At 43.8% G+C, this 13031-nt stretch overlaps 1 protein-coding gene across 1 annotated transcript in view; it reads left to right on the top strand.

Moving 5' to 3' along the window:
• Positions 1-1241, top strand: part of SLC2A1 (solute carrier family 2 member 1) — a 29805-nt gene extending 28564 nt beyond the window's left edge. Inside the window, exon 10 of the mRNA XM_081086514.1 lies at positions 154-1241. Coding sequence (XP_080942640.1) covers positions 154-354 — 201 coding nt within the window. The 3' untranslated portion in view covers positions 355-1241. The remainder of the gene's footprint in view (positions 1-153) is intronic.
• The last annotated feature ends 11790 nt before the right edge of the window (positions 1242-13031 follow it).

The following is a 13031-nucleotide window of genomic DNA, read 5'->3' as shown; positions in this document are numbered from 1 at the left end:
AAAGTAAACATCATTAGATAAAAGGGCACGGTCTTTTTTTTTTTTAGTTTTATTCATTTCAAACGGGCTGGATCCGGCCCGCGGGCCGTAGTTTGCCCACGGCTGGGCTAGAATGTAGGGTCAGGACTCTAACCAAGTGTGTCTGTCTTTCAGCAACTGTGTGGTCCCTACGTCTTCATCATCTTCACTGTGCTCCTGGTTCTGTTCTTCATCTTCACCTACTTCAAAGTTCCTGAGACCAAAGGCAAGACCTTCGATGAGATTGCTTCCGGTTTCCGGCAGGGGGGAGCCAGCCAAAGCGACAAGACACCTGAGGAGCTGTTCCACCCCCTGGGAGCTGATTCCCAGGTGTGAGGAACCCCACCCCACCAGCCCAGCCTGTTCCCAGCAGCCCCAAGGATCTCTCAGAGCACAGGCAGCTGGATGCCACTTCCACATTGATGTCAGCAGAGCTGGGCCTGGGGCTCCTTTCTTCAGCCAGCAATGATGTCCAGAAGAATATTCAGGACTTTTAACGCCTCCAGGGTTTTAACAAAAGCAAGACTGTTGCTCAGATCTATTCAGACAAGCAACAGATTTTATAATTTTTTTATTACTGATTTTATTATTATTTTTGTATCAGCCAGAGCCTCCTGTACCCCACACTTCAGACTCCACCCTGAATGGCTCAGTGCCTGAGGGTGGGGACCAAGTCCTGCCTAGACACACTTGCCTTCTTCACCAAGCTAATTTGTAGGGCTGGACCTATGACCAAGGACACACTAATCGAACTATGAACTACAAAGGCTCCTACCCCTAGAGGTGGCCATGGCCACTCGTTCCTGTGGCCCTGAATCTCCCCACCCTAGGGGTCAGGCTCCATTAGGATTCGCCCTTTTCCATCTCTTCCTACCCAACCACTCATTAATTTTTCCTTGCCCGAGACCAGTTGGGAGCACTGGAGTGGAGGGAGGAGAGGGGAAGGGCCAGACTGGACTGCCAGATTCGTGTCTCCTTTGCACTGAAGGCCAGACGATCACCATGAGAGGAGGGCCGTGGGAGACTGAGAACTCACTACTCAAGAACGCGTGGATGCTCCTGCCCTGCTGTGTGTAGATAGAAATATTTATATATTTTTTTGGTTGTCAATATTAAATACAGACACTAAGTTATAGTCTCTCTGGACAAACCAACTTGTAAATACACCACCATACTTCCTCTGTAACTTACCTAAACAGATATAAATGGCTGGTTTTTAGAAACATGGTTTTGAAATACTTGTGGGCTCAGGGTAGGGAGATTTGGGTGGGAGTAGGAGAGAAACAAGCAGCTGCAACTGCTACACTTGGTTTAGACTTTTTGACTCTTTGAAGCACCTGTGATCAATACCCTCTGTGTTCAAGAATCTGATCTCTATTACCCAGAGAAAATTTAAATATCTTGGCATTCGAGGCATCCCCATTTTCCTTCATATATGCTAGTTGGTCTGCAAAAAAAAAAAATGATAGCAGTATGCGAATCTTGATGTTTGGGCCTTGATATGCATTATCTTAAATGTGAGGTAGGTATATATCAACATTTGACAGGCTCAAAGAGGTTATACGCCTGAAGTCTCAGGGCAAATATGCTAAACACCCTGCTTTTAACAAACTGTACAACCACTACCTCATACACCCACACACATACACACAATTTGAATCATGTTCACTGCATGGCCAGTGAGCTGTTAAGCTGCCTTCTCCCATCAATTTCATTTGGAAATGCCCCCTCTGGTTCCAGTTTATATCCTTTCTAAAGACTTGATTCTCCCCCCGACCGCCAATTTCCAGAGCATTTCTTCTGTTCCTTTCCTATGGCACTATCCCCTTCCACCCTTATCACAAATCCTAATTTTTCCCATTAGTTTCAAGCTAATGGGAAGTCTATTTAGATCTACAGATGCAGGGCTTGGCATGCAGCAGGCACTCAAATAATTGATGAAATGAAGCACCAAGGAAATTTGTCCCTAGAGCAGCGGTTCTCAACCTGTGGGTCGCGACCCCTTTGGGGGTCAAACGACCCTTTCACAGGGGTCGCCTAAGACAATCAGAAAACATATACATTGTTTTTGTGATTAACCACTATGCTTTAATTATGTTCAATTTGTAACAATGAAAAATAATCTGCATATCAGATATTTACATGACGATTCATAACAGTAGCAAAATTACAGTTATGAAGTAGCAACGAAAATAATTTTATGGTTGGGGGGGTCACCACAACATGAACTGTATTAAAGGGTCGTGGCATTAGGAAGGTTGAGAACCACTGTCCTAGAGGCTCAGCTGACAATCTGGGGGGAATTTCCTGTTGAAGCCTTCATAACTGCACACAGGCAAAACTATACCATCTTGGCATGAAGCGGGGTTATGAGGAAGCGTGAAGAAGGGAAAGCAGGTACGGAGTAATTGGAAGTGCCTGTGGGGTGTGTGTTATCCGGTAAAGATAACCTGAGGAATTGGGTAGGACGGGGAAGCCCTATCACTTGCCCTCCCCCACCCACGCCCGCTGCAAGGAGTTGTCTCTGACCTTCACTGGGCGGCCCCCAGAGGACGATGCAGAGAGGAGTCAGGGGCGCTATCGAGTCATAAAGCCCAAGGCTGCACCCTGGCGGCTGTTGGCAAAGGATGGAAGAACACGTGGGGTGGGAGGGGCGCGCTAGCGGCAGGAGCTAAGGATGCAAAGCAGACGGCGATCCGGCGCGCCCACGCGCCCGCGGCCCAGAAGCTGGGCAGAACCCGGCCGCACCCCAGCCCGCCAGGCCCTGGGCTCCATCCCGGGTCTGAAAAGACCCGAGAGCCCACCCCCAGCTCCCCTCCCGCACTGGGCTTGCACCAACGCGCGAGGGCCGGCCATTTCCCCCGAGGGAAGTGCGCGCAGGCGCGGGGAGCCGGGCGACCCGCCGCGCCCACAAGGCTCGGGAGGCGCGGCTTCCGGCCCCTCGACGCCTTTCCCAGGAACCGCGGGCTCCCGCGGGCGTGGGTGCGGGGCCGGCCGACCCCTAGTCCTCCCCAGACCTTTCCCAGGAACCGCAGGCTCCCGCGGGCGTGGGTGCGGGGCCGGCCGACCCCTCGCCCTACCCAGAGCTAACAGGTGCGGCCCAGGCCCCACGCAGAGGTCGCACACCCACCCGTCAGCCTCCCCTTGTCGCCCGCAGGAGGGGCGGCCCCCAGGCCCCACCAATCACTGCCTGGCTGCGCCGGGCGTCGGGGCCTCCGGGCCTCCGGGATGCCGCGCGCCGGTCTCCTGGGAGTTGCATCCGCTCCGGGAGCGAAGGACGGTTGCTGTTTGGCGCCGGCATGGGGGGGTGGCGGGGGGGGGGGGGTGGTAGTCGCTGGGATGCCGGCCGCGCATTGGTTATGCTAGGGTTTCTGACAAAGGGGTGACGGGTTTCGGAGCAGACCCCTTTCTTTTCCAGGGCTTAGTTAAGTTCGCGGACAGTTCTGTGATGTCCTCTATCTGATATTCTGGGCGCAGAACTCTTCTCTCCCTGGAAACCTTACGGATCGGTTTCCCCGCTGGCCCCCATGGCATCCTGTGTTTCTCCCATCAAAGTCCTCTCCACACTGTCCTTCCACCAGACTGGGGAGGCAACTGCGAAGTCACTCCTTTGTCCCCAGTTCCCACCACAGACTCTGGGCAGGACTGATGAATGAACTAGAATCTGGACTCCATGAAGTTCCACAATCTGAGTTTTTCCAGTGCGGTTTTAGGCAGAAAATCCGATTGAGAATGTGTACCATGGAAAGAACATTAATTCTCCTCCATCATAACACTTTTAATGATCCCTTTCTCATTCTATTATTATAATTTCTTAAGCCTCCTAGAAATCTTACCCAATTGCAATTGCTGGCCCTAGTGTGGACGGACCTCTTATCATCTCTTCCAAAATCACCGAGGCAACTCCTCACTGTTCTGCTCCTGTCTCTTCTCCTTCATTCTCCACACTGCAGTCTTGATGATCTTTCTACAATGCAAATGTAGTCATGCCTCTCCTTAAAATGTCCCCTGGATCCCCAGTTCCCTTCGGATAATGTCCAGATTCCTTAACCTGGAAATTCAAGGCCATTCATGATCAATTTCTAGCTCAGATGCAGCCTCATCTCTCACCACTACCACCCACCCCACCCCACCCTCCCCCAGCCATTGGTCACTCTGTCCTCTGACCTCCATATACTCCTTCCCTTATGGGCCTTGGGGGTTCCTCCACACAGATTGCCCTTCCACCTACTCATATTGCCCACCAGGTGATCGTATCCTATCATGGTCCCAGGAATTGCCTGGGGAAGCTGCTACTTGGAGCTCAGGCTCATCGGTTTCTTGGGACACTGCTGCCTACTAGTGGCTGTTGTGTGAACAACTAAGTCAGGGCTGGTTTTAACCTCAACCTCAGGGATTCAAAGAACAGATTGCTTTGGAGATCACCCTTCTCTTACAAGAAATCCATTTGGTAACCCTGCACCCCACAATGACTTTCTGAAGTCAGCGTCAGACCATATTACTCTACCGCTTAATACTCCCCAGTGTCTCATTGGTGAAACCCAAATTCCTTAATCTAGCAGACAAGATCTTTCACATTCTGATCTTTGGAGACCTTAGCTCCTAATACATTCCTTCAACACCCCAGGATCCAGCCGAGCTGATGATTCAGTGTTCCCTGGATGGTTCCTAATCATCTAATTCTAAAACTTTCTGTTCAAGGTCTTCTTTCTCCTGGTCTGCCTTTGGTCTCTCCAAATTAACTGTCATGTTCTCTATGAAACATTTGTTCATTCCTTCAGCTGTTACCAGAGCATACATTCTTTGCCAAGCTTTCTCCTAAGCTCTGTGGTATCTTGGAAAGAACATGGTTTCCAGAGTCAGATTGAGCTCATTTCAGATTCCTACTCTGCCACTTAATTGAATAACCTTGGGTAAGTCACTTCACCTTTCCGATCTTCAATTTCCTCAGCTGTGTTGTGATATTAAGATGAAATAAGATAATGTATTTGTAATGCAGGTATCAACTGGAGTTACTCTATATTCTCCCTTCCCCCTTTCAGAAAGTCCAGTCCTCATACCAAGATTTCTGTGAATTCCCAGGGATCTCTTTCATTTTCTTATTTTTTTCTTTTAACTTTCCTGCCAAAAAAAAGTTATTAATTCAACAATACATATATCTCTGATATCCTTCCCGATAAGCTTGTTTAGGTTAAATGAGTATAAAACTCCAACTTGCTCATCTAGAAAATGGGAATCTTATCTATTGTGCCTGCTTATGTAATAAACTGGTTTATTATACAATCCAGATGGAATAGCTAGTAGATGTCTCAATATCTGTTATTCCTTGTTTATACACTTACATTTTGCATAAAATAAGTACAGGTTGTATTCCATGAAAGGGAGCTATTCAAACCTGTCTTTGAGTCATTGCATCTTGTCTTCTCTTTGCCCTACATATGTAAATAAAAGCACATAAAAGTTACTGTATATTTGTGGCAAAATTACACACCAGCTATCTTGTGCTGCGAGAGATGCCTAAAGGCTTTAACTCTACAGGAGGCACTAGCAGATGGAAGTCCGACTTTCAGTGTCATTTCAGAAACACCTAAGGCCTCAGGGCTGGAAAGTTCTGTAATTACCCAACTCATCCCTTCTTATCTTTCCTAGAGTCATGTTTTTAAAGTACTTTTAGAGTTTTTTCCCCAAAAAATAATAAAGTAAAACTACACCAAAAATCATGTATGCCCTCTTTTAAAATTTAGTTGGATTTCCAAAATAGAAATAGGTGGATTTCCAAAAAGAAATCTATCTGCATTGTTATCTACCTAGGCTCTTCTTTTCTCTTTAATTTAGGTCTGATTTTGTATGTTTTGCTCTTCCTCCTCTCTTGCCTTGTCTCTGACTAATATAATAGTTACTTGTCTAATGTAATCTACCAGACAGAAGGCAAAGAGGGGTCTTCCCTTTTCATTTTTATATATACTAGAGGCCCGATGCACGAAATTTGTGCAAGGGGCTCGGACCTCACAGCCGGGGTGGCTTGCCTCGGCTTTGAGCCCCAGCTTCATCTGGAAGGTCATCAGGAAGGACATAGAGAAGGACATCCGGAAGGTCATTCGGCTGTCGGTCTAATTAGCATATTATACCTTTATTATTATAGATATATTTTATTTTTTAAATATATTTTATTGATTTTTTTACAGAGAGGAAGGGAGAGAGATAGTTAGAAACATCGATGAGAGAGAAACATCGATCAGCTGCCTCCTGCACAACTCCTGCTGGGGATGTGCCCGCAACCCAGGTACATGCCTGTGACCGGAATCGAACCTGGGACCTTTCAATCCGCAGGCCGACGCTCTATCCACTGAGCCAAACCGGTTTCGGCTAGATATATTTTAAATTGATTTCAAGAGGAAGGGAAAGAGAGAAAGATAGAAACATCAATGATGAGAGAGAATCATTGATTGGCTACCTCCTGCATGCCCCCTCCTGCATGTGTCCTGACCGGGAATTGAACCGTAACCTCCTGGTTCATAGGTCGACACTCAACCACTGAGCCACGCCTGCCAGGCTTCTTTTCTTTTCCTTTTCTTTTTTTAAGATAAGGATCTTCCATTTGCAAGTTCATCTGGCTCTGATGTTGGCATCTCCGAAACCATCTGGTGTGGGTTCCCCAACACCAGCTGTTCTCTGTTGTGGAGCTCTGGTCTTTTCAGTGCTGGGGAGACTGCAGTAAACGAAAATTTACCTTCATGGAGCTTACATTCTGGTGGGGAAAACCCAACGAGCAATCACCAGATGTCTCATAAAGTATCAGATAGTGATTTGTGTTATAAGGGAAAACTAAAGGATAGAGGATGGTGGTTTGTGGGGACAGGTTTGGGTGGGTGGATCAGTTTTAGATAAGATCATTTGAAGGCCTTCCTAAGAAAGTGCTATTTGAACACAGACTTGAATGAAGTAAGGCAGCGGTTCTCAACCTGTGGGTTGAGACCCCTTTGGCAGTCGAACGACCCTTTCACAGGGGTCGCCTAAGACCATCCTGCATATCAGATATTTACATTATGATTCATAACAGTAGCAACATTACAGCTATGAAGTAGCAACGAAAATAATTTTATGGTTGGGTCACAACATGAGGAACTGTATTTAAAGGGCCAGAAGGTTGAGAACCACTGAAATAAGGGGACACAAAGAAAGGCAAGACAGATATCTTTGCTCCCAAAATGAAATAATGGGAAGAACAAAGGCTACACAATTAAGTTATAGTGTATTGTGATTTTTAGCAGAATAGAGGAGAATAAGTCAGCAGTAAATGGGAATGATATAGTGAGGTACTCCCAAGAACTTCAAGTAGGAGAGGTACATTTTCCCACTGTAGTAGACAACTGGTTTTTGTTGCCTGTAATCAAGCTTCTCAAGGAGGACGGCTCCTTCCCTGCTCTCAGCCCATATGTTGGTGGTGGAGTTGACTTCACCTTAAACTCTAGGGGTCAGCCTGTGACCCCAGGCACGGGCAGTTAAAACACCACATTCCTCCAGCTACAGTGGTCGGTTACAGGAGTTCATCAGAGTCAATGAGATGCAGTGCTTTTGTGAGAACAGTTGGGAGAGGGGCAGCCACAGTTTTTAGCTGTATTTGAGCCCAGAGAGATAGCTGCAGTCATCTTGCACCACAAGGGAAAAGACAGTCTGTCTGGGTGGAACCACTAAGGACAGATGGACAGAGAGAAGCAGGGTCTGAGTCTAGCACCCTGCCTGCAGCCAGACTTTTCCATTACATATGCCAGTAAAGTATCTTTCCTTGAGCTGAGATGGACTGCTTAGCTATAAAATCAACTTATTATACATATTGACTTCCATTGAGTAAGTCAATTCAACGCATTTTATTTGATTGTTCTGAAGTCTTGACTTTTCAGGGGGTTGGTCCAGCAGGGAGGCCACATGCACACTGGCTAAGAGCACAGGCTTCAGAGCCAGACACAGGAGTTGATTGCTGGTTTCTTAACCTTTCCAAACTTCAGTTTCTTCATCTGTTAGATGCAGGTAATAATAGTGTCCATGTGACTTTTTTTTTCCTTATCTGGGAGTAGATTTGTGAGCATAAAAGACTATTTACACCCTAACCAGTTTGGCTCAGTGGATAGAGCATCTGCCTGCAGACTGAAGGGTCCCGGGTTTGATTCTGGTCAAGGGCATATGCCTGGGTTGCGAGCTTGATCCCCAGTAAGGGATGTGCAGGAAGCAGCCGATCAATGGTTCTCTCTTTTCACTGATGTTTCTATCTCTCTCTCCTTCTCCCTCCCTGAAATCAATAAAAATATATTTTTTAAAAGACTACAGCATCTTGGGCTTTAAATTAATATTAAATTTTCCATCTACACACTCAAAACCTTGGTTTTGTTTAAGTCTTATAAGTTCAATTTCAAGTATACTACTCTATTTCTAAATTCCTTATATTCGTATAAAAATAATAATTAGGTTTAAGGGGATATGTTATTGAAGTTAGTAATACTTCAGGTAATAATTCAGGTAGAACAATCTAAACTCTGTTAAACAGTTAATTCCAAAACAATTCTAGACTCTGTTAAACAATTAATCCCACTTTTAAACTTATAAAATATAAAGTTATTAAGCGTTTTAAACTGAATTTGTAAATTTCATATATTTTTTTTATTTTACATCCTTCATATGCCTGATCAATCAACTTTCATCCCTAATGAGCAAATCCTTTCCAGATACTTAACAAAAATGTGTTATATATATCAAACATATCAATCTAGCAGATCTACTTGTCAACTATGCCAATACTATTTACAAACTTAATTACATTTTCTTACACCTCAAAGTCTAACCTATCAAATTAGGCTAATCTACCAAATTCTTCAATATATCATGTTATTTCAAAAGTACACTTTAAGTACCACACACACTTATTTCAAACCCATAAGTATTAATAGGATAGGTCTGATTTCCTTATCATCTCTATATATAATTCTAAGCCTTTCTAGGTTTGAAAACCCACTTAACTCACTGAGAAAGGAGTTCTAGCATCTCCAGGGAGTTCAGATTACTGGGTCAATTCACAACCATGATAGAGTTACCATCCAGGGCGGCCACGTTGAGGTGACTGGCTCAACAATTCATAGTTACCTGCTCAGGAAGGCTGAGGTTGACATCTTTAAAAAGTGGAGGCTATTGGGTTGACAATTTATCAGCCAATAAGGTCATTATCAGTCAGAGATTTGACACTGGGGAGCAGCACCTGAGCTTTGAAGGCTTCCAGGTGAGTCTACCTGAGCCACGGGTGGATACAGTGAGCCCTTGTTATAGTCGCCATAACAACAGGGGACTTCTAGTCCATATCCTTCTCCTGGGTTCAAATTACACCCTTCTGCAATTCATCTGATCAGCATTTCAGCCTCACCCAGGGTGCAAGAAAGGAAACTTCTATCACACAATTTGAGTGGATTCTTAAGTTCTCTTATGATATTTTTAAACTACTGAGAGGGCTTTTCGTCCTTCTTCCGAGATTCTGATGTAATCAGTCTGGGTGCAGCCTAGGCATCAGGATTTGTCAAAGCTCTCCAAGTAATTCTAATATGCAGCCAAGGTTGAGAACCAATGTTAGGCCTTCTCTAACTTTAAAGACATGTTAATTTTCTTCCCTTTGGTTTGTTCTTTTTTGGACCAAGTTAAGAAATATTTTCCTATCTTGCAGTCACAAAAATAATCTTCCATATTGTGTTTTCTAATACTTTTCTATTCGTATTATGGTTTTTTAATACCCTAGGAATAGACTGTTTTATTGTAAGATAGGGATCCCATTTTATTTTCTTCCGAATAGGTAACTAATTTTCCAAACACCACTTATTTCAGAAAGTCTGTGTCTTTTTCAAGTTTTTACTTTGAAATAATTTTAGATTCATGGGTAGTTTTGGAAGTGTTTTGGCCATGATTTCTTCAAATAAGTTCTCTTTCCTTTTCTTAGTTTTTTGTTCTTCTGGAACTTCCATAATGCATATATAGGCATACTTTGCTTTATTGTGCTTGCTTCATTGCCTTCACATATGTTGTTGTTTTTTGTGGGGGGGTTTTTTTTGCAAATTAAAGGCAAGACACTCCACCAGCAAAAAATATTATGACTCACTTTATTGCAATACTCACATTATTGTTGTGGTCTGGAACTAAACCCACAATATCTCCGAGGTATTCCTGTGTTGGTCTGTTTTATGGTATTCTATAAGTACCTTAGGCTTCCTTCACTCTTCTTAATTCTTTTTTTGCTTTTGTTTCCTTGACTCAATAACATAAAATAATCTGTCTTAGAGTTTGCGATTATTTCTGCTGTTTGATCAAATGTGCTGTTGAACCTCTCTAATAAATTTTTCAATTCAGTTATTGTATTCTTCAGCTCCATGATTTCTGTTCGGTTCTTTCTCTATAGCTTCTCTTTGTTGACATTCTCATTTTGTTCAGACATCATTTTTCTGATTTTTTAATACACTGGCTAAGGCAGGGGAAGACCTTTAATAATCAGCTGGCTGGAGATCCTGGGAACCTCACAAAGCTTTTTTGGTAGATGTAATTTCTCCCAGCTTGTGAGGCTATTTTCCCAATTAGAGAGGTGGCCGCTTTCTTTGTCAGGTTTCTTTTTCATGGCTCTTGCTCCCTCTGGTGTCTGTTTGTGGTACTGCACATTTTCTGGTGTTACAGCCCCAAGCAATCACACTCAGCAGTATCCAAAAGTATATTGTGGACACAAAACAAGTCTCTACAAACTCAAGAGGGTTGAAATCATAACAAGAATCTTCTCAAATCATGATGAAATTAAATTAGAAATCAAATACAGTAAAAACACTCAAAAACATTCAAACACATGGAGGTGAATTACTGTGCTATTAAACAATGAATGGGTTTCCAATGAGATCAAGAAAGAACTAAAAGACTTCCTGTAATTAGAGTTAATCATTCCCGACAGTATAGTCATGTTTTCAGAGCCATTATTAATGTTCATACACAGGGCTTTTGTTTGTTTGTTTGTGGGAACATAACTTTTCATTTCTTGTGGGAGTGGAACTGCTAAGTCTTATAGTATATTTAAATGTATAGAAAACTGCCTGTTTTCCAAAGTGTCTGTACCACAGCAAAGGGAATATAATCAATAATCCTATATAATAAAAGGGTAATATGCAAATTGACCCTAACAGCAGAATGACCAGAACGGCCAATCACTATGACACTCACTGACCAACAGGGGGCAGACGCTCAATGCAGGAGCTGCCTCCTGGTGGTCAGTGTGCTCCCACAGGGGGAACTCCGCTCAGCTACAAGCAGGACTGATGGCTGCAAGCACAGCGGCAGTGGTGGGAGCCTCTCCTGCCTTCTTGGCAGCACTGAAGGATGTCTGACTGTGGCTGAGGTCCACTCCCCATGGGATCAGGCCACTTTTGTTTCTGATTTTAATTATTTGGATCCTCTCTCTTTCTTAACTTGGCATTTTTATACACCAATAATGAATTCTCAGAAAGAGAAACTAAATAAACAATCCTATTTACCATAGCAACAAAAAATTCTATGTAATAAAGAGCTAATACACTAATTAGACCTAACAGCAGAACAACTGTCCAGATGACCTTCCAGATGAAACTAGGGCTACGAGGGCTGGGGCAGCAGCCGGGGCAGCTGTGAGGACCTACCCATGCAGGAATTTTGTGCATCGCGCCTCTAGTATTAAGATAACTGGGAATAAACTTAACCAAGGAGGTAAAAGACTCCTGTGATCAGAAAACTACAAACGTTGAAAAAAGAGATAGAGGAAGATATAAACAAGTGGAAGAATATATTGTGTTCATGCATTGGTACAATTAACATCATTAAAATGTCCATACTACCCAAAGCAATCTACCGATTCAATGCAATCCCTATTAAATTACCAACAGCATATTTCACAGATCTAGAACAAATACTCCAAAAATTTTTATGGAACCAAAAAGACCCTGAATAGCTGCAAAAAAGAAAAACAAAGTTGGAGGACTCACAACACCAGATATCAAGTCACACTACAAAGACACTGTAATCAAACAGCCTGATACTAGCACAAGAACAGACATAGAGATCAATGGAACAGAACAGAGACCCCAGGAACCGACCCAAGCCATTATGCTCAATTAATATTTCGCAAAGGAGACAAGAACATACAATAAAGAGCTTCACAGACAAGAAAAAGCTAAAGGAGTTCATCACCACCAAACCAGGATTATGTGAAATGCTGAAGGATATTCTTTAAGAAGAGGAAGAAGAAGAAAAAGGTAAAGATAAAAATTATGAACAACAAAGTGACAACAAATGAACATCTATCAACAAGTGAATCTAAAAATTAAGTCAGGATAAACTGGTGAATATAATAGAAGCAGGGTCATAGAAAGGGAGTGGACTGACAATTCTCAGGGGGAAGGGGGTGTGGGGGGTGCGGAAGAGATTGGACAAAAATCTTACACCTATGGATGAGGACAGTGGGGGGGGGGGGGTAAGGTCATGGGGTGGGGTGGGAACCAGGTGGAGGGGAGCTATGGAGGGAAAAAAGAGGAACATCTGTAATAATCTGAACAAAACCATGCTTTAGGTAGTTTGGTACCATTCTTCATGATCACCAACATTAACTGTGCCTTCAACACTGCCAATGATACCGTTGTAATTTAACTTAATTATTAATAACAGGAAAGGAGCAAAGGGATGGCCAGATATAGGCATGTAACTTAAGCAGCTTCACCAGGAAACTACAACTTTACACTCCCCAGGGTCCAACAAAGGGAAGGTGGACACATGCCCAGTAAAGTTGTGGGGACTAGCAAAGGTGCTTTCTATGAATCACACCTGGGGACAGAGATGGTTGGCCAGAATGGGTGTGGCCAATGCAAGTGCATGGAAAGTTGGGATATTTAATCACCTGAATAAAGGAACTCACCCTCTTGTTGCTCCTGTGCTCTCGGGGCCCTTGGAACTATTGTTGCTTGGGGTGTGCTCTCCTG

The sequence above is a fragment of the Myotis nattereri genome (assembly GCF_964212035.1).
Source record: "Myotis nattereri genome assembly, chromosome: 3".
Taxonomy (NCBI): domain Eukaryota; kingdom Metazoa; phylum Chordata; class Mammalia; order Chiroptera; family Vespertilionidae; genus Myotis; species Myotis nattereri.
This window is presented reverse-complemented; position numbering and strand designations above follow the sequence as displayed.